This window comes from Acanthisitta chloris, unplaced genomic scaffold (assembly GCF_000695815.1).
Source record: "Acanthisitta chloris isolate BGI_N310 unplaced genomic scaffold, ASM69581v1 scaffold40979, whole genome shotgun sequence".
NCBI classification, from domain to species: Eukaryota; Metazoa; Chordata; class Aves; order Passeriformes; family Acanthisittidae; genus Acanthisitta; species Acanthisitta chloris.
In genome coordinates, this window is record NW_008690506.1 from 9,077 (window position 1) to 32,964 (window position 23,888).

General features: G+C 42.6%; 1 protein-coding gene across 1 annotated transcript; it reads right to left on the reverse strand.

The window, feature by feature from the left end:
* Positions 1 to 58: 58 nt before the first annotated feature.
* SFXN1 (sideroflexin 1) lies at positions 59 to 22,965 on the reverse strand. The gene is made up of 11 exons (XM_009081824.1): positions 22,868 to 22,965; positions 13,562 to 13,736; positions 12,063 to 12,233; positions 11,124 to 11,222; positions 10,206 to 10,281; positions 9,252 to 9,337; positions 7,890 to 8,017; positions 7,309 to 7,358; positions 2,310 to 2,359; positions 1,623 to 1,670; positions 59 to 369 (listed from the first exon to the last, which is right to left on the reverse strand). Exons 2-11 carry the CDS (start codon positions 13,723 to 13,725, stop codon positions 273 to 275), a joined length of 969 nt encoding a protein of 322 aa, XP_009080072.1. The 5' UTR covers positions 13,726 to 13,736; positions 22,868 to 22,965; the 3' UTR covers positions 59 to 272.
* Positions 22,966 to 23,888: the final 923 nt, after the last annotated feature.

Genomic DNA, 23,888 nt, shown 5'->3' on the forward strand with positions numbered 1-23,888 from the left:
GCGCTTGTTTATTGTTGTTGTAGCTGCTTGAGAGCTTCTGTAAACATTTTGGGGTATGTATGGATAAACTTTTAATCAATACCAAAGTGGACAAAATTACCTTTGGTCATTTAAACACTACACCGAGAAAAGTCCATTTAAAATAATGCAGATCAAAGTTGTTTACCTAAAGGACAAGTTCAAGGTGAGTTCTCATCTTCAACTGTGTTGGCACATAACTCAAAAATAAGTTCACAAGATCCTCTCTGAAGGATATTTTTCCCTTCCTTGAATTATAATCCTTTATTAAAGTAAACACGTTCTAGGTCAGGGCTGTTCTCTCGGATCTTGGCTTGCAACTCTGGCTCCAAGCGTGTTACTGACATGGAACTGAGCAAAAGAAAAGGACATGGTTATAAAGAACAAACACCTGAATGTAAAGTAAGATGGAGAAAGCATCTGGCCAAACTTCTGGATTGTGAAGTTTCCAGATCTTTAACTTCTGAAGGAAGCACACTCAGACCAGGGGCAAATGAATCCCTGCTCAAAGGGCAGCAAGAGTAGAGTCAGGAAAGGGCTCTTGCTACTGCCATGAGAGTAGGGATCTACTTATTTGTCCAAGGTTGTTGCTGGCAATAGAAACTTCCCTTCCTAAAGGTGTTTTTATTAAACATAATGTTTATTAAACATTTATTTAACTTACTGTTTTGTTCAGGTGAATAAAAGGGTTGTTTTATGGAGACAGTTCACAGGGAAGTGAATTAAGCTGCCAGGTCCTTTGAAGTCCCTGAACACAGGTCAAGGTCTCACAGTCCTCTGAACTGGAGAGCCCTGGTTAAACTCAAGAACTGTACCATGTGTGCTAGGCTGGTTTGTCAAGTCATCTCCAGGTAGCCTAGAGACACTTGTGTACCACAGTTCTCTGTCCTAGGCCAAGCAGGGAAACAGATGGTGTCAGACAGCTTTGTTGTACTCAACAATTGCAACTGATGAGAACCGAATGTTGTTTCTGGAAGCCAAAAGCCATCTTAGTTCTTCAATATTTTAATGGATTCAGCTCCAGCTTGGATTGCTTAAGCTGCTACGTCTGGCAACTTGTTGAGTTTAGACAACCACTACTAATAAATTTCAGGCCCTGTCCATACTGAAAATTGAGCTAAGTTTGTAAATAAGCCATTCAGCTTTCACCATGATTATAATCAATACTGTTTCTAAGACAGCTTTCAGTACTGAGCTACTTCTGTACTGGTGGAAAAAGTCTTTCTGGAAAAGCACTAATCAAATTACAAACAAGCACAGACAATCAAATGCTGTTCTGTATCACCAGAAAAGTTTCCAGCTCAAACTAAACTGGACTCTGACTGTACTTAATGCATCCATAACCTTACTGGACATGAATGTATTGTATATACCACAATGTGTGTAAACAGCTATTATATATTACTGATGAGTAACATAGTTATTACTTCTCTGTATATTCACTTTTCTGTATATTCTCTTGTTTATCACATTTGTTTGTGGGATTTCAGCCTGTGCTCTAGCAGGCCCTGACCCCTTTGTTTCTGTTTGTCTGCTGTACCTTGCATGGATCTGAGTGTATCATTAAAGTGAGACTAATAAACAGCAGTTTTTAATTAACTTACCTTTTCTGAGGAAACAGTGCACAGCACAGAGGAGTTGCAAACACGAGGCTAGAGGAGACAAAAATGGGTTTGTTAATATTTAGGGTGTTAAAAGAGAATTCAAAAAACCTTGTGCATGACTTAGGCAAAAAGCTTTTTTCTGTACACAGTGAGGTAAAGTTCCACAAGTGCTCTGTAAGCTTTATTTCTGCTTGTATTGTACCTTAGGAAATAATTTATCTACTCCTAGAACTAAATGTAGCAATGCTTTGCTTACAACTGTGTATAAACCGTCATTTGATGTCCTTCCAGGGCTTTGGACTAGTGTGCAGGACAGGACAAACACCAGACATAGCAAATGAAAATGTTAACCAAATGTTTCAATAATTCATCAACCTATGGGATTAGATTCCACTGTCTTTTATGGAATTAGCAGCCAAAGCATCTTTTCTAATCAAGCTCCTACATGCCCTTTTTTTGCCATTCCCTTTCTCCCTCTATTATTTTTTGGCAGCTTCTTCCTTGCTAAGGGCTTTTTTTTTTTTAACCATGGTATTAGCAGTTACTTCACTTCCATCTCTGTAACTGCTGTAGCCTCATTAACTCTCAACCTCATCCGTTGAAACAAAGTTCAAATATTGCTACTTTCTCAAAAAACCCTACAATTATCTCTGAAAATAACAGACCCAACCCAAAGAAATCACTTACCAGATTCCAACTAGTCCAACTTGAATGGGAGCACTCATCCAAGGAAATCTCTGTTGAAAATAAACCACACAATGAGTATGGTGTACCTTTTTTCCCCCCTTCCCACCTTCCTGGAACTCTTGTTTTGTAAGACACACAGTGCACCTAAAAGACACTTGGACATGAAGGCAAAACAATGACCAGTGTACCTGAAAGCTGACAGAGCCTAATCTCTTTGAAGAGCAGTAAAATTCCCAGTGGAATCAGTGTACACTGTGATCCTGTGTCCCTTAGGAACTTCTGGGCCTTTTTTTTGAGACACACAAGCTCACAGCAGCAGGTGCTGCCAAACCTCTGAAGGGCACAGTAAATCTTGCCTGGGCAGCCCAAGGGAGAGTTCAGTCTGGTTACAGCTCCTCTTTGGTGACATCAAATGGTTTTAATGGGCAACTGGAGATTTACTTTGTGAGCAATCGAAGCCACGAGCCATAAATAAGGGAGAGACCTTTTTTTCCTCTCTTGTGAGTTCCCTTGATGTGTAGGAACTTGTCCCTGTAGCAACACTCCAGTTCTGCAAGGGTTCACCTTTTACTGAAGGCAAAAAGGTATGAAGGATTGGAGAAACAAATCTGAGAAAGCAACACACAACTTCTGGATGCATTTTTAGCATATTCCTCATTAATGCAACTTGAATATATGCCAAGAACTAGAGTTTTCCTGCAGATCTTTAAATGATTTAGGAATCCACTCCCCCATGTAAGAAGTTTAGTCGAAATTCATCACTAATGAAGCAAACCCAGAGCTGTTCACTGGACATTGCTGCCTAAGAGCAGTGTCTCCAGAATGAGGACAGACACAGCTGCCAGGATAGTACAAAGGGGATTTTAAAACAAAACAGCTCCCGAGTTAGAAATCACATGATGCAGTGGATGATGTTTTCAATGAAGATGATGTTTGTTTCTGCAAGAAGTAGAAGTTAGAGGGGGAACTGAAGAACAAAAACTGGGCACTACTGGAGAGCAGAAATGGACAAAGGAAATAAGGAAAGCCCAGTAGGACACAGCAGGGAAAACAAGCCTGTGTGGAATAAACTTTCTCCAGAGCCTGAGGGAGAAGAAATGATGCAGAAGATTGCTTCTCTTTTCCTTTTATTTTTCTTGGAGTGAATCTGTAATCCAGAAATGAGTGTGGGAAGAGCTGTGCAATTCAGCAACAACCTGCAACAACAGATAACAAAAGGGGGACAGACAGCAACAACAAGGAGGATAGAGTAAAGGCAGCAGCACTTTGCTGTTCTGGCATTCCCTAAACACCTTCATTTCACTCTCAGCTGAGAGAAATTCATCCTAAATGCTTTACCTTTTATACACTGGGAGAGTCCATGGCAAGAGATGATGTGAGTGGCATTACTACTCAAACTCAAACTACTCAAATGACTTCAGACTGAGGAAGAAGAAGGGAGAGGGATGCTATGCACTGCACTGAGAGTGTGGGACCCAAAACACATAACAGAAAAGTCCCAACTGTAATTTTATAACCGAAAAAGGTGCTGGAAGGTGCCATGAGAGGAACAGATGGTTTCATGCCTTTGTCAGAGTTGGTTATTGATCTGAGAGAGGTGTCTAGTTCAGACTCTATAACCAACATCAAGTTCATGTGCTGGAACATTTTTTGTCACCTTCATCTGAGTTACAGCCTTTACTTTTCAAGCATGTTACCAGGTGCACTAACGGAGAAAGATGGTGAGGAAAAACTCTTAACACTGGGGAAGTCAAAATTAAGAACTGGAGTTGCCCAGGGAACAACACAAAATAATAGAGCAAAACTCAATGCAGGGTGTGCACCCCTACAGAAAGATACAATGGAGAAGTACAAGAAAGCAGAAAAATTCACAGTGCTAAATAACTCTCACTCTGGAAGAAGGCAATTCCCAATGAATTAGGATCTAATTTCCAGATGTCTTTAGGACATTTTAGTGGTTAGTGCAAACAGAGAGAATGGAGAAATGGTAATTAAGCAAAGAAAAGCCATGAGGAGAATCAGCATTTTTCTAACTGCTTCTTTTCATTGTTGGATGTAAAAATGTGCCAGCTGTCCCAGGCCAGCCATGCCTGGCTCCAAAAAACTAACTAAATGAAATGGCAGTTAAGCTAGGAATGCATGGAGGACTCCAGGGCATAAGACATTCAAGAATGATGCTGAAAAAAAAGGCTCTGTCCTGGTTTTGTAACAGTTTTGAACACAGATTTTAGCTGCAGACTCAGAGACCCCAAAGAGCTTGTTTGATGAGGAAATTTCTGGAATCAACTTGGATGTTAATACCAATGCAGAACAGGAAACTGTAGCTAAAGCTGTAAAAGTAATAATATCAATTAAAACTTCAGTGTCAATTGGGATTTTTGTGAGTTTCTATGGAAAAAAAACCCAATTTCTTTCCTTAGTAACAAAGTTACCTGTAAATAAAACCTATAAATGCTGTTCCTCAGAGGTTGTTTATGGATCCTCCTGCTGCAGCAGGTAAAGCAAGTTGGTTCTGCACAGAGCTAGCCCAGTGTATGTCAGCAGTGAAAATGAAAACAGACATTATGCAGCTTAATCAAGAACTACTACACTGCACAGTCACATCAAAGGGCCCCAAAGCTGCTGCTGGAACCTCCAGCATAAGCACGTGTAGATATAAAAATACTTGTTCAAGTCAGAAATAATTAGATGCTTTTTTTAAGTGCTAAGTTTGTGCTTGTTCTAAACCCATTCTTGAGTCATTTTCTAGCAATAACTTTCGGGAATGTTGTTAACTCACACTAATGTCTCAGTGCAAAACAATGTGGGAATGTGGGGGAGGAATAGTTCCACATGACCTGCATCTTATTTCACATATCAGAGGATGACAGACTGCTATCACTGGGACCAACATTCCAGGAGCATTTCCTTCTCTGGGGTCTCACTGCAAACCATCATTCTATTTTCTTTCATTATTTCACAACCATTTGCCTATTTTCTGGCCTTGTATGTTGCTTAATAGGCTTTGGCAAGCAAACAAGAATGACTTCCATGAGGGACAGTGTGGCAAAGCAAAGGCTAAGGCCAGTGAGTTAGTACAGCAGTGTGTGGATGGTGTGGGAGTGCTGTGGATGGGAATGTGCTTCTGGAGCCTCCAGAGGACATGCAGAAGCTGCTTGTTAAAAATGCAGCTCATTCCTTGATGGTTTAATACTAATCTCTATGAGGTGTTACCACTGACTACCTGCAGAGCAGTGTTTCACTTGAACTCCCAGGCTTTGAGGCTGAGGGAGAGGAAGAGGTGAGCATAAACGGTCATGATGGTACCAAAGACCACTGAGTAGTCACTGCAGAAATCGCTCAGTTTTGCTGATCTGAAAAGATTCACAACACCCTTATAGTGATTATTCCACACAAAAACAATGGATATTAGTCTCCAAACCCTGAGGATTGCTGCAACTTCTTCACAAATGTATTTGCCAGCTGAGTTGGGAACACTTGTGACATTTCTCCTATGTCCAGTACATATAACACTTGCTCTAAATTTATGACTTTTTAATGCTTTTTTTTTTTTTTAAACAAGGGTTAATTTTCCAGGTAATACATTCTTAAGAACATAACTAGCACAGGCTGTAGTGTGTTTGGGTGCCCTGCAGGCTCCATTCTCTCAGGAGACACAAGCAGCACACATTGACTTTTACCCTCACACTCATTGACCACATCTGCTGTTTGTACACTCTGAGTGTTTTCTTCTAGCAAAGTGGGAAGGAAGGAAAGCACTTCAGGAAAAAAAAAGGTTTTAAAATTGGAAGACAATCACAGAATGGTTTGGGTTGGAAATGACCTGAAAGTTCATCTTATTCCACCCCCTGCCATGGGCAGGGACACCTTCCCCTAGCCCAGGTTGCTCCAAGCCCCATCCAACCAGGCCTGGATAGCTCCAAGGATGGAGCAGCCACAGCTTCTCTGGGCAACCTGTGCCTCATTTATATATACAGAAGCACTTTCAAATGGTGCATCTAACTGGGTAATCTCACTCTGCACATGAGAAGTGAAGGGCAGAAAGAGCAAGAGATATCATTTAAATATTGTAGAACGCTTTATCATACACAAACCAAACCAGACAACTTGTCCTCCCAGCTCCCACACTAACCACTGTGCCAAGGGAGGCTCTGGAGACGCAGGTCATGCTTTTTTCCCCTGTTTCTAACAGGAAGGAGACATTCTCTTAGGCTTCTTGGGTGGGTCCCACAGGCAGTGACTTTGCCTGGAGCTGCACAGTAATTACCTCAGTGATATCAGGGGTGAAGATGGAATTCTTTTTACTGGTAAAGAATTAAAGAGTTCCTCACCTGAATATTATTTCTTCTGTGTTATACAACCCTAAACTAATTTCATTATTGTTCTTGACCCTCTCATGCACATGCAGTGCATAATGTTGGTGTAGGTTATAGATTTACCAGCACTGGGTGTTTGATTTCACATCACATTAGCATGAAGACAATATAGGAAGTAAGTAATTTGGATGCAGAATGCTCATTCCCTGCCTACACTGCACTTATATCCAGTCCATTTTAAAGGATCATTTTCAGAAGAGATTTTTACCCTCAGTTTTGTTTCCACACTCAGATTGCTACCACAGCAGCAAAGCAAAACCTCTTTATTGCTGTCTTAAAACCCAGCATTATTAAATGTGCAGGTTCTTTCCCAACAAACTGTATTCCAAGACTCAGTACTAAGGTTTATTTCATAGGAAGAGCTCTGCATTTTAAGAACAATTAAAAAAATACCAAAAAGGTTCCTATTTTTCTGAATGTTATTTCACCCTGTGACAACAAGAACCAGGTTCTCTCTGTCTAAGAAAGGCACAAAGCAAGTGACAGCTGTAAAGCAACTTCTGCAGGGAATGTCCTCCCACAGTGTTTGGGAAGCAAATATGAAGACACAGCAAGTATTTTTGATTCATTACAACACTAACTTAAGATATGAAATAAATACAGATACATTATCTAAGACTAACCTTTAAAAAGGCTTTTTTTTCCAACGTGTTCATTATGAAGGGAGGAATTGCTGTAAATAAAACAAAAAAGGCATTAACCTTGGAGCAAAGGCACTTGGTTCTCATTTTCTGTTCAGCTGAACTAATTCTCTAACAATTTTCACAGCTTTTTGTCATTCACTGAGTTTTCATCTCACATTGCTAACTCAGGATACTGAATTGGTATTTACAGCAGTGAATCCTCTCAATGAGCAGAACTCCTAATTTCATGTGTAATTAAACCTGAGCTCGGTAACTCAGCACTGAGCACAGCACCTAAACCAATTCCAAGCAAGTGGAATTTCTTCCTATTCCTTTGTCATCTGTGTCTTTTCTGCAAAAGCATCCCAGGAGCTTTTCTGCTGTGCTCAGTGTAACACCCTGTGGATGTTTTCACAGGGAGAAACATCCATTTCTCTGGAGAACTTGTTAGCAGAAAGGCAAACACTGCCTGGGGAACTGTGAGGTAATTTGGCCTCTGAGAAAATCACTTACATGGAACTGAACTCTCTCGTGTTAGGGAGTGATAATCAGAGGCTGCACAGGACTGCAGTTCTTCTTACCCATGCCAGGAGAAGCCATAAGAATCCTTGAGATAACCACCTGGGTGATTGCTTGCTGAGCTGCTTTGGTTGATTCACCCAGTCTGTTTCCATTCTCATCCGTGACAGGGATTCCAAACTTGAGTTCCCTGGTGATAAGGAAGGAATTAAAGCAGTGACTGACGTGAATTTATTCACCTTTTTTTGGCACCTTATCTTTATCCCTTAAAACTGTCAATTGTAAGAGTTTTATTTGCTAAGTTAGCCTGTTTGTTACACTCTTGGGCATAAAAAAAGTCCAAAGGCAGAGAAAGATCAAGCAAAAATATGCTGGAAAGTTATCAACTGAATATTTGTAACAGCAAACAGTCTGGACCATGCATTCCAAGGGGGGAGAGAGGAGATGTGTTCGATTCTGTAGGACACAGAAGGGAGAGATTCCTTCAAACAGCAATTCAGAAAAGTGGGATTTTCTAGGCTGCTCTGGAAGTGCTCTGTTCCTTCTGACAGACAGCTCAGGGATACAGGAAGATTAGTTCCACTGAGCTGAAACACAAGTCTTTGCAAAAATTCCCCTTTGGCATTCTAGTCTGAACTTTCATTTCAACCCCTAAGAATATATTTGAAAATGTAAAAGGAAGCACAGACCAAACACTGTTTCTGTCACTGCTTTATTCTCTAGCATATTTTCTGCTCAAGTGTAGGCTCAGGTGTTCAACTCACACATTGGGACAACTTGTGGGGCAGTGAGAGGCAGAGAGAACTGCAGATACCCTGAGGAACTGCCTTTATTCTTCTCCTTATATCTTATAAAAGACAAAATAGTACCACAGATTGAACTCCATGGTAAATACAAGTTTTAACACTCCCTTTTCGGCCCAGAACCTTCTGTTTATAAGAGGATGCTTTTAATTTGTTTTCCCTTGCTTCTATTCTTACTCCTAGTCAAATCAGATCACATTGGAAAGTTTGTTCCTGACAAAGTGCATATTTTTGTAATCTCAGATGATTAAACAACTGCAGAGCCTGACTTCTATGACTAAGTTCTGCATGTGGGATTTGAAGCACCATTTTGGAAGTGACTGTACTTTTCCAAAGGGTACTTTGTATTTAAGGGTCCATGTGATCAAGTTTTGAAGGACCAGTAATTGGTTTCTGAGATCCAAGACTCTCTGGATATTTATCTGAAGAGAACAAGGATGTTCTATTTTATACCTGTCACAAACACTCAGTCAAAGCAAGATCATGCAGGAGGTCTCAGCAAGGTTCTGAAACAAGCTAAAGATGTAGAATGTGCTTTGTTTAGTGTCTTGCTGATCTCCAAACTCAATAACATCCTTAATCCTTTCTTCTAGCAGGAGGGATCTTTATTCTGTTCCTTACCTTTGTCTCATTAGTGGGATGTTAATGCAGTTAGCAGCAGCAACAGCAGCAAAGGGAACAAACCGTCCTATAAGGGGTGAGACATGCTGTAAAAAACACACAGAGGGGGGAAAGGGGAAGTTTACATCGTCATTGCCTTGCCCAAAGGTCACATTGAAATGCTTCATGTGCTACTGACAGATCAGTTAGAGCTCACTGGTGGGGCAGAGGTAGAACCAGAATCAAACAAGAGGTAAGTCATAAATGCTTCTCTCAAGGGTGAGCAGTGGCAAAACCAATCTGAATTTAGCATCACTGCAGGGAAGCATCAGCTTCTGAGCATGCCTGACAGCCCAACAGCAGCACTAAACAGACCTTCACTTCACTGTCTCTGCTGCCAAGGTCACAGCCAGCAGCATCCATCCAGCTGCTCTGCATCCCAAAGCAGTGACTAAGCAGGTTGTTCACCTAGTCCATGTCTTGTATAGTCTCAGTTACTCTGCTTAGAAGAGTCTCTCAAATAACTTGTCGATGTAATATCACTCCCAGTCACTAAAGCATAAGCAGAGGGTACAAACCACAGTTCTGTGTGTTTGCAGAAGTGATATTGCACCTTGAAAACACAACTATCCAGTCTAGAGGAGCCCACAATGGTGTAATTACATCTCCACTCCAATTAACTTCCAAATACTGTCAGATGCCTTGACATGTAAAAAGGAAGCTGCAAAAAAGGCATTTTATCAGATACAGTTTGCATTAAGCACACACAAGGCTGTTTGATACACATGAAGCTGTTTGAAATACATATATAAACCCACCTACATGGGGAAAAATAAGGTTGGGATCTAAAGAAAGGAACTGCCAAGGGCCATGACAGCTCCACACATGGCACAGATACACCAGAGGAGAAAGGAGCTGTGAGCATCTCCCAGAACACCACAGACTAGTAGGAATGGAAAGAAATATCACTAATACCTTTGCTAGTGCATTAAGTCCTAAAGCCGTTGCAACAGCACCAGTGGTGGCAGAAGCATAGGCTGTTCCCAGCTGGCTGAAACAGAAATTAGGATGTTTGCACATGCACAGCAACTACATTATGTCACTGGTAAAAATAATTACATTTTACACATGTATTTACACCCCCTTGGAGTTAAGAAGTAGTGATACTGCAATAAGATGTGGGTGGAAGATGGAAATGGGACAGTAAATTAAACACTTTTATTTCACCAGCAGTAAAAATCATATACAACATGGTAATGTTGGATCAGGTTCTGCTGGTTGTGCATTGCTGTCTGTTCAGCATTTTCTCACGTGTCTGAATGAACACCTTGAAGGATTAGTTCTTATTTAATTTCCTAATTGCTTAACCTAATAAAAAGCTGGTTTGGATTTCTAAGGTCATGTCTACAATAGTCATTAAAATCAACTATACCAAACCCCATCAATACAGACCAGCTCTGCTGCAAACTCCCAAACCCAATCCAATCTGCCCTAAAACATACTTTACATACTTCCCAGCCAGGAGGTGTCTGTGCTTGAATCCATGGTTATCTCCTGGGTATTATTATGCAAATCAGCTCCAAAACCAGAAAGTCAAGCACTGCAATTCTATTCATAGAATCATGGAATGGTTTGGGTTGGAAGGACCTTAACGACCATCTATTCCCACCCCGTTCCAAGGGCAGGGACATCTTCCATGAGCCCAGTTTGCTCCAAGCCCCATCCAACCTGGCCGTGAACACTTCCAGGGATGGAACAGCCACAGCTTCTCTGGGCAACCTGTGCCAGTGCCTCACCCCCCTCACAGGGAAGAATTTCTTCAACCTAAATTTCCCCATGTTTGAGTACATCAGAGCAACTTACAAACTCAGAATTAGTGGTTCAGTGTCTGACCTGACAGTGATTGGGGCATCACCACTCCTGTTGGTGTAATTTACTACAGCATTGAAGGACTGATTGATCCACTGCCAGAAAACCACTGCTGGTGTCGTTCTTGAAAAGAGAAACAATTATTGTTATCATTAAACCCACAGTTGAATCAACAGCACAGAAAAGTGATGGTAAATCAAGAAAAACCACTGCAAGCCATGCAGAGGCTCTTGTTCAGTAGTCAGTGATACACTGACTTCATGTTAAGAGTGCTTCTAGGAACAGAATTTAAAAGCATGATAATTAAATAGCAAAATTCATTTGGGACAAAGATTTGTGGTAATAACAAAAGCATTGTAGCAAAGCTCTATAAAAACTACCCAGAGACATAGGAAATGCTCTCATTTCTACAAGACTTTTACAGGGTTATTGTATGTAATTGCATATATTCCCAGGGTTATTGTGTGTACATATATTTACAGGATTACTATTTCCAGGCTAACATGGAAGCTGCTAAGAGATCACTCTGCCTTCTGGTGTGGACTTCACTGGATTCCAGTGGCACTGAGGAAATGCAGGGATCAAAGGGGAGCTGGAGAAACTCAGTGACTGATGGACTGAAGGATATTCAGTGCTCACACTGCAAACAGAACATCCTGCACACCAGATCAGTACAGTCAGAAATCCCCAGGTATCTCCTCCTCTTTGTCCTCCACACAACTCACCTACACAGATGGGATTTGGGAACATTTCCCAGTGTGAGGAAAAGAGGGATTGTGAAGGAGAGGGGCTAAGGGCCTATCTCACCCCTATCTTTCACCATTACCCAGTGTGAGGGAATGCAGAGAGAAAAGAGAAAAGGAAGCAAAATTTGACATTGAAAAGTATTTATTTGACAATAACATTGATTTTCACTTATCTAACTTGTAGCAAAATGTTTTGTGTTCCATTGCCATCACTTACCTATAAAAGGTCATCATACAACCTGTGATAGTCATGTTCATGGGTACCTGAGCTGACATTCGGCCGATCAAGACCATCTTTTCCCCAGTGTCTGGGTGAAAGGCTGAGTCATAGATGTATTTTGCCCTCCACAAGTCATCTTCTGTCAAGCCAGGTGCCACAATTCCTTGTCTTGGGACAAGTCAAGGAAGAAAACAAGACAACAGCGAAAAGCAAAACTGTCATAAAATGCTGCAAACTCCTGTGAGAAATGTGTCATAGACTCATAGAATCAGTCGGGTTGGAAAAGACCTCAAAGATCATCGAGTCCAACCCTACTGTGGTTACTAGACCATGGCACTAAGTGCCCTCATCAGAGGGTTTGGGGCTGTTCACCCTAAGTAAATTTAGCCTCACAGTTAGTTTGTGAAATGAACTGGGGAAATAAAAGGGATCAAAACTCCCAGCAGTGGTTATGCTGGCTGAGTCAATACATTCAGCACCAAAGTTCTATTTAGTCAGACCTGTACTAGATTTTAGAGCTAAAACCTCTGGAGTCATTCTTGTGAAACTCTGAAAATTCACTTTGTGAGTACTTAAGAAACCACTTGCTCCAAACAATATAACCCATAAGAGGAAGTTTTAAGCTCTGTTGTCATTTTAACTGTTTTCAGAATTAGACACTGCTGTACTTCAGAACACTTAACAGGTGTTCTCAGCTCACAAAACTTCCCCATTTATTAGAAAACCTGCTTTAAAAAAAGTGTTTCAACTCTAAAGTAAGAATGAAGAGTGGTGCAATGAATACAAGGTGTGAAATATTTCCTTTTCACTGCATAACCACGGACACCATCTAGTTGGTGCCGGTCACTAGTGGTGTTCCCTAGGGATCAGTGCTGGGCCCAGTGCTCTTTAATATCTTTGTTGATGATTTAGATGAGAGGACTGAGTGCACAATCAGCAGTTTGCAGATGACACGAAGTTGGAGGAGAGTGTCAATCTGCTGGAAGGCAGGAGGGTTCTGCAGAGGGACCTGGATAGGCTGGAGAGATGGGCTGATTCCGATGGGATAAGGTTTAACAAGGCCAGGCTGGGACAGAGTGGCTGGAAAGCACCAGGCAGAAAGGGACCTGGGAGTTTGGAGAGATAGAAAGCTGAACACGAGCCAGCAGTGTGCTCAGATGGCCAAGAAGACCAATGGCATCCTGGCATGGATCAGGAACAGGGCACAGACTCAAGCTCTGCCAGGGGAAGTTTAGGTTGGATATTAGGAGGAGATTTTTTATGGAGAGAGTGATCAGGCATTGGAATGTGCTGCCCAGGGAGGTGGTGGATTCACCATCCCTGGAGGTTTTCAAGATGAGACTGGATGTGGCACTTAGTGCCATGGTCTAGTAACCACGTTAGGGTTGGACTTGATGATCTTGGAGGTCTTTTGCCACCTGATTGATTCTATGCTTCTATGATTCTACTTATCGTGGACTTTTTTTGGCCAGCACTAGGAGTGTTCATTGTCATACCTGTAATCATGCACAATTTTTCTGGCATTTTCCAGCTGGGCATCAGACAACAAAATATTCCTGGGGTCAGTCACAGTGAAGAAGTGAGTGGCTCGGCCCACAAAAGTGCTCTGATCCCATCGGGGCTCCTTGATGTTAATATTTAATGGTATATCTGCTGACATCTTCAGCTACTCTGTGAAGACAACACAAATATTTGAATTCAGAATTCCACTTACTTCCTAAGGTAATAACCTGCAAGATGCAAAGTGGTTATGTTTAGAGTTAAAACCTCCAGAGAACAAACACAAAATAAGGTGCAGAACGGAGGTTTAAAGGGGAAAATGTATCACCTGAAAGCAGATGATGTGATGTGTCACTGTGGGCTTTAATGAGGTTGGTGTTGCTAGGAGTGAAAAAGCAAGAACGTAGTTAAATGTCTACAGAAATTACCCATATATTTATCCACTACATGTCTATAAGAGTACAGGTATCTGATTATGAGGGAGAGGTTCATCAGACACAGGTACAAGTATTGAGGATGAGGCAGATGCAAAGGAAGTATAGAAAACCATTAATAAATAGCCATAAAAGTAACAAGATACTAATCAATAGTGTTTTATGTTAGTGATGAATTAATAAACAGCCATTAAAATAACAATATACTAATCAGAAGTGTTTCATTTCAATGCTGAATTATTGTTTGATGAAAACATTATGGACTGAAGGATGAATGTATTGAAGGGGAGGAGAAATCCAGTATTTCCAGAGCTGTCTGAAGTGAGATAAAAATGTAGTGACAGAAGAAATATTTAATGAAATCCAGTTAACTTCTCTGGCACAGCAAAACAAACCAAAAATTAGGAGCACAAACTCACCAATTTCTTTTGGTAAATGTTGTTTCTCTAAATCCATGTTTAAACAAGGCAGAGATTATATAATGCAACAATTTGCCATATTATGAACACATGAGCAGATCTCCTAATGATATTTCAAAGATAGTTAAAGAACTACAATGAAGGACAATGAACTAATAGAGTTGTGTATTTATGGGGCCTAAAGCCCAGAAAATTAAGAATTACTTCAGGATGACTAAGTTTACTTCAACATCTCATGAGAGAAGGACAGTCCCTTCACAGCACAACCTATTGGAATTTTAACTTCAGTTCAATACCCAGTTAAAAAACACATCCTCCATATAATTCTAGTTCAAATGGCCGAAGGAAAATGGATTTATATCAATACAGCTGATATCACATAGCATGTTATCCATTTTAATAGGAAAAACATCATCATTTTGAGCACAGCTGATGGTGTAAACTGCCACTGAAGTGTGTTTTATCTTAACTCAAGAACACCATGAAGTTGTCTATTTGTGATTAAACTTATATGATGCAGAAGTGAAAAAAACCCCCCACAAATAACACCAAAATAAAGTAACTCATCATGTAAAGTGTCTCCATCATAAAAAAAAGAACTTCATAGGAAAAAAAGAGAGACTATTCCTGAAATCTGAAGAAGCTTTTGTCCACCTCTCAAATGTAATTATGATCCTTCTCCTCTACCTCAAGTGGAAAAACTTGGAACTCTTTGGGAAATTAAACTTCCACAGGAATAAAGGCTTACATCTCCACATCTAACCAGCTCTAAATTGGCAGCTTTGTGCAACAGGAAGGAGGAGCAAACAAAAAAAATATTTAGAAGACATCATAGAGCAGCATTTCTGGTGAAAAAATCCCCACCCAACCCCCTCAAAAAGTCTGAACAGGGGATGCTCCTTGGGTTTCTTTTCCCTTTCTAAGTGCTTCAATGTTAAAAACACCCCCCCCAGGAACAGTGATATATTGTGAAATAACAGTCCATCTCCTGGCCTAGAATGGTAACTGCTGGTTTTGCAAAGCCCTGTGAAGGCAAGTGCACTCACTTAAACCCTCTTTCCCACCAAATAAACAAGATATAAAATCCTACTGGTAACATTCTGTGAATGCTTCCTTATTTGTATATTATTTGCAGGAAAGAGCAAATCTAAATATTTTTCTAATTCAATTATGTTTCATTAAGAAAGATTAAAAACTGCTTAGGATAGTTTATGATAATCTGTTTAAAGCTGTCTAATGAGAGCTGAATAAAGCAGTCAAAAAGAGATGCTCTTTTCTTTCTTTTCACTCTGATTAGCTTTGATACACTACTGGTTTGTCTGTGAATTGTCTTTATACACTAATGATATCTCTGTTCACAAATCCAAGTCATTTAGTAACCAGAAACCTGAACAATAAGGATGTAACTTCACTGCAAATGGTTCATGGTTCAGTTCAGGATTATTTCAATCTGAAACTATCAGAAAAGGTGGAGGTACAGAACACAGCAGACACCACTTTAAGGTTCTGTCTTTATCCCCTTCCCGCCTGATCTACTCTGTGTCCACTCTGATACTCCTTGACCCAGATGTGCTGATAGAACTCACTACCTTGGCAGGAAACAAATGGAGCAAGAAGAATGCACCTGAGGAAGAACAACTCCTGCACCTGCACAGGATGGGGATGAGCTGCTCAGAACAGCTCGGCAGACAACCCTGAGCCAGCAGTGTGTCCTGGGGGCCACCAAAGCCAATGGTGTCCTGGGGTGCATTGCCAGCAGCTCAGGGAGGTGATCCTGACCCTCTGCTCAGCTCTAGTGAGGCACATCTGGAGTCCTGTGTCCAGTTCTGGGCTTCAGGACAAGAGAGACATGGAGCTCCTGGAGTGGGTCCAGCACAGGGTACAGAGATGAAAAAGGGGCTGGAGCATCTTTCTGACAAGGACAGGCTGAGGGAGCTGGGCCTGTTCAGCCTCAAGAAGTGACACTGAGAGGGACCACATCACTGTCTGTCAGTGTCTGCAGGGAGGTGTCAGAGGATGGATCAGGCTCAGCTCCGTGGTGCCCAGCAATAGGACAAGAGGCATCAGGCAGAAACTGATGCCCAGGAAGTTCCACCAGCCTTGTTGCTCTTCTCTGGACCTGCCCCAGCATGAACCAGACAGACCACCAATGCCCACAGAGAAGGAGTAAATGTCATGCATATAATGCAGTGCAAAAAAGCTCAGGCATTGGAATAATAAAACTAAAACTTGCAGTGAAGTAAAAAGGTGGCTGAGTTTGCCAGTCTTGAGACTCTGAGTCATAGACCTGTTACAGCAGAGCCTCTCTGAGAGAAACAGGCAGTTTCTGTCTTGAAAACTTACAAGTTTTCCAGCAAAATATTTGTGGAATCAAAGCCTCACCTCTTGTTTTACAGCAACTCTATGAGCTAATCATGACTTCTCAGCCCCCACTGGTCAATGCTGAAAAGGGAAACAAATCCCATAAAGCAAAAACATAAGCCAGTAAAGTGCTGATGTACCTCTTATAAAACAGAATGTCCAACTATAAAAGTAAAAATGGGGACCAAACACAAAAATGGTTTCATCAATACATTATCTAACTCATCACCATAAACTGTGTGGCTCTGTTTTAAATTTCATTCTTTATTGAATCAGTGAGACTGTAAAGCTGCAAGAAATAGGTACAACACCCTCAATTTAAGTTGCTGCAACAGTATTTTACCTTAATTTTCAGGTACAATTCCAGAGGGGTGTTGCTGTTTGCATAATCCATCCAAATCCTCAATACCAAAAGCACTATAATAAAACTACCTCAGCTTTAATTATTATTTTAACCACAATGCTTTGTCGAGGGTGTAACTCCACTCCCTTCAGTGATATAATTTTCCACCTGTAGTAAGTGTGCCCAAGATTCTCATTACCCAGATATGAATTACAGAATTGGGTAAAGAAAAAATAAAGGATATTTAGGTTAAATCAACTTGAAATACATCCATCTGAACCCTGAGATAAGTTTGCAAAGGAGCTGGAAAGCCAAAGCACAAATCCTGTCTAACAGAGATCATAGAATCATAGAATCAACCGGATTAGAAATGACCTCAAAGATCACCAAGTCCAACACTACTGTGGCTACTAGACCATGGCACTAAGTGCCCCAGCCAATCTCATCTTAAAAACCTCCAGGGATGGTGAATCCACCACCTCCCTGGGCAGCACATTCCAATGCCTGAACACACGCTCAATTAAAAAAAACACTTCTCAATATCCAACCTAACCCTCTCCTGGCAGAGCTTGAGTCTGTGCCCTCTTGTCCTGCTGCTGGTTGCCTGGGAGAAGAGACCAACCCCCATCTGACTCCAACCTCCTCTCAGGGAGTTGTAGAGGGTGAGAAGGTCTCCCCTGAGCCTCCTCTTCTCCAGGCTGAACACCCCCAGCTCCCTCAGCCTCTCCTCATGGCACTTGTGCTCCAGTCCCTTCACCAGCCTCGTTGCTCTGCTCTGGACCTGCTCCAGCCCCTCAATATCCCTCCTGAACTGAGGGGCCCAGAACTGTTTGCTTTGTTGCAGTCAATTAATGAAGACAAACTACCTATTAATTAATTAAGCACCTGAATTTATTGTTCCCACCTGCTGCTCTTCAGCAGGTACCAACAGAGGGGAAACCACCCTGAAACAGGACAAAACTTGCAATCAACACACCTGATATCTTGAGGTGGAAAAGGAAGCAGCAAAGCAACCCAAGTTGATACTGAAACAACTCTTTTAAACAATGCAATTGACAGAGGATTTGGGAAACAACATGAACTTTACAAACACAAAAGTTACACTAACAATCCACACTGAAAAGTCACTTTGAAGTCAGTGTCACACAAGAAGATAAGCAATTATGGAAAGGAGAAAAGACAACATTCTAACCCAATTAACATCCATCACCGAAAACATGCAGTAAGGGAGGAAATGATACAGATTTTCACTGTTTCAAACAAGACATTAATTAGAAAGGTATTAAGAGACGCACCTGTACCTGCAAACCCTGCAGCTGGTGACAGCCCAGACGAGTAAATTGAATCAGCAGTACAGAGTGGACTATGCTCTCCGGCACTTTCACATTACTAACCTCCTTCAGTTTCCAAACTCAGGCTGCTGTATATCCACACTGCCCATGGAGAACAGCAGCTAAATCCTCCCTTGGGCTGTGGGATTGTCTGCCTGAGCATCAGCTGTCCTGGGCAAAACCACTCCCTGCTGTGCCCCAGCGAGTTAACAATACAGGGATGACATTCCCATGACCAGGAACAGTTTTTGGCACTGTTTGTCTCCCCAGCACTGCCCGGAGGTTTGATTATCCGTGTGTGTCATACTGTGGCTCTTCCTATGTCCCAGGGCATGTTTTCAGAATCATAACTGACTGTGTGCTCATGAAGTTTTCCATAAGCACATGAATGTGGTTTCCTCCTATGAGGAAAGGCTGAGAGAACTGCAAATGTTCAACCTGGAGAAGCTTTGGGGTGACCTTATTGTGGTCTTCCAGGACCTGAAAGTGCCTACAAAGAAGATGGAGACAGACTATTTGCAAAGCCCTGGAGGGACAGGACAAGGGGAATGAATTCAAGTAACACAGAGTAGGTTTTGATTGGGTATTAAGAAATTATTCCCTGTGAGGGTGCTGAGACACTGGCACAGGTTGCCCAGAGAAGCTGTGGCTGGTCCATCCCTGGAAGTCCTCAAGGCCAGGTTGGATGGGGCCTGGAGCAACCTGGTCTAGTGGAAGGTGTCCTTGGCAGGGGAACTGGATGATCTTTAAGGTCCCTTCCAACCATCCTGTGATTCTGTGACTGTCAAGTGAAAGAACTGGTCACAGCTTGGCATGTTCTTGGCACCAGAACTGGAGCTGAAGGCTGATTCTGCAGCCTGGAGGTAAAGAGATGTGAGGAAACAGATGGCAGATCCCAGAGAGGACACTGCTGTGCAAAACTGCACTTCCCAAGTGCTTTACAGCAAATTCCTCTAACACTCTCTCTCCACATCTCCCTGCTGCTGCCTCCTCACCTCTTCTCAATGCTCTCCCAGCCCTAGTAACCAGAAAATAGAAACAAACTGAAAAGCACAGTAGAACTCACTGATGGCTAAAACTAAAGTCCTTGTTTATCTGAACAGAAACTCTTGACTTCTACTACAAAAATCTTCATTGTAAAGCAATAATTCTTTGATTATCTTTTTCATGTTGTACTCTCAATCAGAAAGTGACACTGAATTGAGCTGGAAGCCCCAGAACCCAAATTTCTTGCCCTCTCTGATCAGATGGAATCACCTGTCACTTCATGGTCTAATGTTTAATACTAATATTAACTGGAGGAAAAAAAAAGAACTTATAAATAAGTGAGAGTGGCCTCTCAATATAATAGTTACATACAAGTTCAGCACAAAGTCTGATCAGCAGTTTGGTACAAAGGCTACAATTAGATTTTTCACAAAACCAGCACTAGCAGAAGACTTTAAACCTTGTTTAAAGGTTAACAACAGCAGTTGCAGCAATTATACAAAACGCAGATTCAGAAGTTGTCAGGAGCTCAACTCTCCGCTGTTCCTTTCCAAAGTTCATGTTTTAAACATCACACTGAAGGTCACAGAACCACTTTTCAAAGCAAAGCAACAGCTAAAAGAGAAGCAGTTGCTATTTAATTTATTTCAGACAGTAAGATAACACTCAATTTTGAACAACTCGACATGTGATCATTTATTTGTATCGTTTATAAACTGTGCTGAATGACTGAATAGTCCAGATGGGTACATGAACTGGGAAATTCTGGGCAACTTAAACTCAGGCAGCAGCACCCAAAAGATGAAAAGCAGCTTTGCCACCTTCCTTAGAACCATTTATATGCCCTTATGTTACTGACACTGTATTTTAACCCAAGGCCTGAAAAAATCCACTCCACAATTAAGTAACTTTCTCAGTTTCTTTTCCAGTAGCTAAAATTGGGAATAGTGTGACAGAAAAAGCCATTTCTTGATGATGTAACTGCGAACCCAGTCCTCCATGCCTGATCTAAATGTGCATTTTTAAACCCACAGTCCCTGTCCTGAGTCAAGAAGAATCCCTGAGGGAAAAGTATTCATTCTTTGAGAGATGCAGACAGTTAACTTGGGGTGCCAGGAGTGCAATACCATCAGAAAGAGAATCTCTGAGAGAAATTGGCCAGAGAATTACCCCAGAAGCAGTTTCCTCAACAGGTACAAACAGCTGAACTCTCTTCACTGAGGATTCTTCAGCAAACAGCCGTAGGCTGGGTACCAGACAGGTTATGCTTCATTCTCTAAGCAGAATTTTCTGTTGCTCTTTGCTTTTATGGGGGCTGAGCCCAGGCTATGGCATTCTGCAGCTTCTCCTGCAGTACTGAACTCTGTTAATGAGAGTGACCTTTCACCACTGCAACTGCAGAAAGTCAGCAAAACCCAAGCTGGGGGAGGGAGAAGTCTAAAGAGAAGTCTGTGTCCAACAGCAGTGCAGATATTATTGTGATAATGCACATTGTGACATCTCAGTTCCCAGTGCTCAACTCCCAGACTGCAACCTGCAACTCTCTGTTACACACGTGGGATGTGCTGGGTAATCCAGTTTAAAAGAGAATTCCAACCAGCTTCCACAAAGGAAGGCAAATGAGTCAACACACCTGAAAAAAAAAAGGTGTAATGTGTGTAGTGTCCTTTACCAGGATTTAGACCCCTAAATTCAGGTGATGTAAAGGTGCTCAGGTCAGATTATGATTGTCAAAATCTGCTAGAGGCAACTAACAGTTCCTTTTATGGAAAACAAGGTTTTCCCTGAAAACCCAGTAAAAATAGAAGCTAACAGCAGTACCTCTTTCTTCACAGAACTCTAGGATTCTCTAGAATAGGAACAGTTCAAAAGCCAGAGCCAGGTGCTGCAGACATTTCATGTGCAGACTCACTGGGAGAGAGATGAGTGAGGTTTGACACAGTTATGCCCCTAGATATCCATTTTTCACAGCAGTGCCCTACCAGCTGATGTCCTGCTGTCAGGGCCTTGTTCTAGGAAACAAGATGTAGGCTGGAAAAAATTGAGGCTGAGAAAAGTACCTGCTGCTACAAAATGGGGCAAAGAACAGCTTCTCTTCTCCCTCTGACACGTTTATAAACCCAAGTGCCCATGGCTGCTTGTTTGTTTTTACAGGTCTGAGTTCTTTTGAAACATTTCTCATGCCGCTTTGATAGAGAAACACTCAGGGATAACACATTGCTCCTTTTTGAGGCTCCCTTGTCTGAACAAACTCAGGTTTTTTTCTTTTCCAATGACCAGTTTTCCACAATACCCACCAAAAACAGCTGCTGAGTTGGCTTAGGAGGAAAGACAGGAAATTAACCACCCCCTGATTAGTAAAAGGTGACCTGTTCTACTTGAAAACTACGACACACTGGCAAAGCAACAGCACAAAGGCAAACCCAGCTACTACCCATATTTTAATTGCTCTGGTAAAGAAAAGAACACAATGCCTTCTCCAGGGATGTCAGTCGTGGCAGTTAATTAGTCCAAATAAGAGGAACTTTGAGGGGAAAAAAAGCATTTTTGTGTGGTGGCAAAAGAGTACTTATCAGCCTGATTTGGGTCTGCAATGGTATTCCTCTATTTGCACTACAGTTTGAAATCAGCAGCACAGCTGATCACTGGGACAAGTATGATGCAATGTCTTGTACTTACACCAAATGCTAACAAAGGCACTTGCCAAGTTTTTCTTCCCCAAAGCAGCTTCTACCACCAAATACCTATTTAAATCACGAGGGAAAAAAAAAACGATCTTTGTCTGCACTGTGATTTTTCCCTACTGCAATTCTAAATGGAACAGTAGAGAAAGCAAATCATGGCAACACTACAAGATAGTTGGGGTGGTTTTTTTGCTTATAAATGTACATCCTAGTTGTAGCCTAGCAACAAAAGCAGCAGCCTGGGTGAAATGGATGGAGCCTGCTGCTGGGGCTCTGTCCTCAAAACAGCAGCCATCTTCAGCGTATAACTTGACCAGAGATTTCATCATTCTGCACTAAAGCCACCTCCAGATGTTGGTGGTTGCTGCAGCCAGCTCAGCAGTGTTGGCTCTCGATTTACCACCTCTTCTCCTGTTGTACATTGCAGACACAGCATGTGCTCACCTCATTTCCACGTTAAGAAAAATAAAGGTGCTTTGCTAAAACAGGGTTAGTGCAAGTTTTTATTTCAGTCCTGACTGCTGCAAGCTGGTTTCTGCTCCTTATTTTTAACCCCACCCTAGTAAACTGCAGCAGGTTTGGCATGTTCATGGGCCTCTCCGGCACTTCTTCACAAAGCAAGGCTTCACACCCCACCCCCCACACCCATGAAAATAGCAATACATTATTTATAATCCAATAGATTAAACAAAATATCAATATTCCTAATTAAAATCCCTGCCTCTGGCTACCAGGTGTCTGACCTTGGAGTTATTCAGTGTTCCTCCCCTGGAAAGGATGATCCCACTGCAGGGAGGCTTCTCTCCTGCAGGCCTGGGATCCGTGCTGCTTCCACACCCCCTGTGACACAGAGCCACGCTCAGGGGACAGCAAGTGGTCAGGGGGAGCTTTGGGGAGCAGGTGGGGAAGCAGAGAGCTGTCAGTGTGCAGGGAGAAGGGGGGTGGGATAGCCCCACTGTACCAGTTGTCTGGCACTGAGAGTGTCCAGCCCTGATTCCACAGGAATGGGGTGACACATGGGGCTGGGACCCATTCAAGATGACATGGGTGACATACAGAGCTGAGCACCCCTGGAGAGGATGGGATGACACATGGGGCTGGACCCTTATGGAGGGGACTGGGTGACATATAGATCAGTGGCTCTGCAGGGGTAACAGAGGTGACACATGGGGCTCGTCCCCTGTGGAGGGGACTGGGGTGACACATGGGTCTGATCCTCTGTGGAGGAGACTGGAGTGGAGAATGGGGCTGGTCCCCTATGGAGAGAACAGGGGTGACACTGAGGATTGATCCCCTGTGGACAGGACTGGGGTGACACAATGGGGCTGATCCCCTGTGGAGGGGATTAGGGTGACAGATGGGGCTGATCCCCCGCAGAGGGGACTGGGGTGGCAGATGGAGCTGGTCCTTTGCAGAGAGGCTGGGGTGGCACTGGGGGCTGATGCCAAACTGGGGTGACAGACGGGGCTGGTCCCCTGTGGAGGGGACTGGGGTGACACACGGGGCTTGTGCCTTGTGGAGGGGATTAGGGTGAGAGCTGGGGCTGATCCCCTGTGGAGGGGACTGGGGTGACACTGGGAACTGATCCCCTGTGGAAGGCACTGGGATGGAGAGCGGGGCTGATGCTCTGTGGAGGGGATTGGGGTGACACTGCGAACCGGTTCCCTGCGGAGAGAACTGGGGTGACAGATCCCGCGTGAGCGCGGACCGGGGTGACAGTGGGGGCCGTGTCCGTGCCGAGCGGCCGGTACAGCCCCGGGGCTG

Coding starts and splice junctions, on each gene's coding strand:
- SFXN1 (XM_009081824.1), bottom strand. CDS start 13,725: ATGTCAGCAGATATACCATTAAATATTAACATCAAGGAGCCCCGATGG. Junction 7,359..7,889: donor TATGGCTTCTCCTGGCATGG/GTAAGAAGAACT, acceptor TTTTATTTACAG/CAATTCCTCCCTTCATAATG. Junction 370..1,622: donor GCACTGTTTCCTCAGAAAAG/GTAAGTTAATTA, acceptor TCTTTTGCTCAG/TTCCATGTCAGTAACACGCT.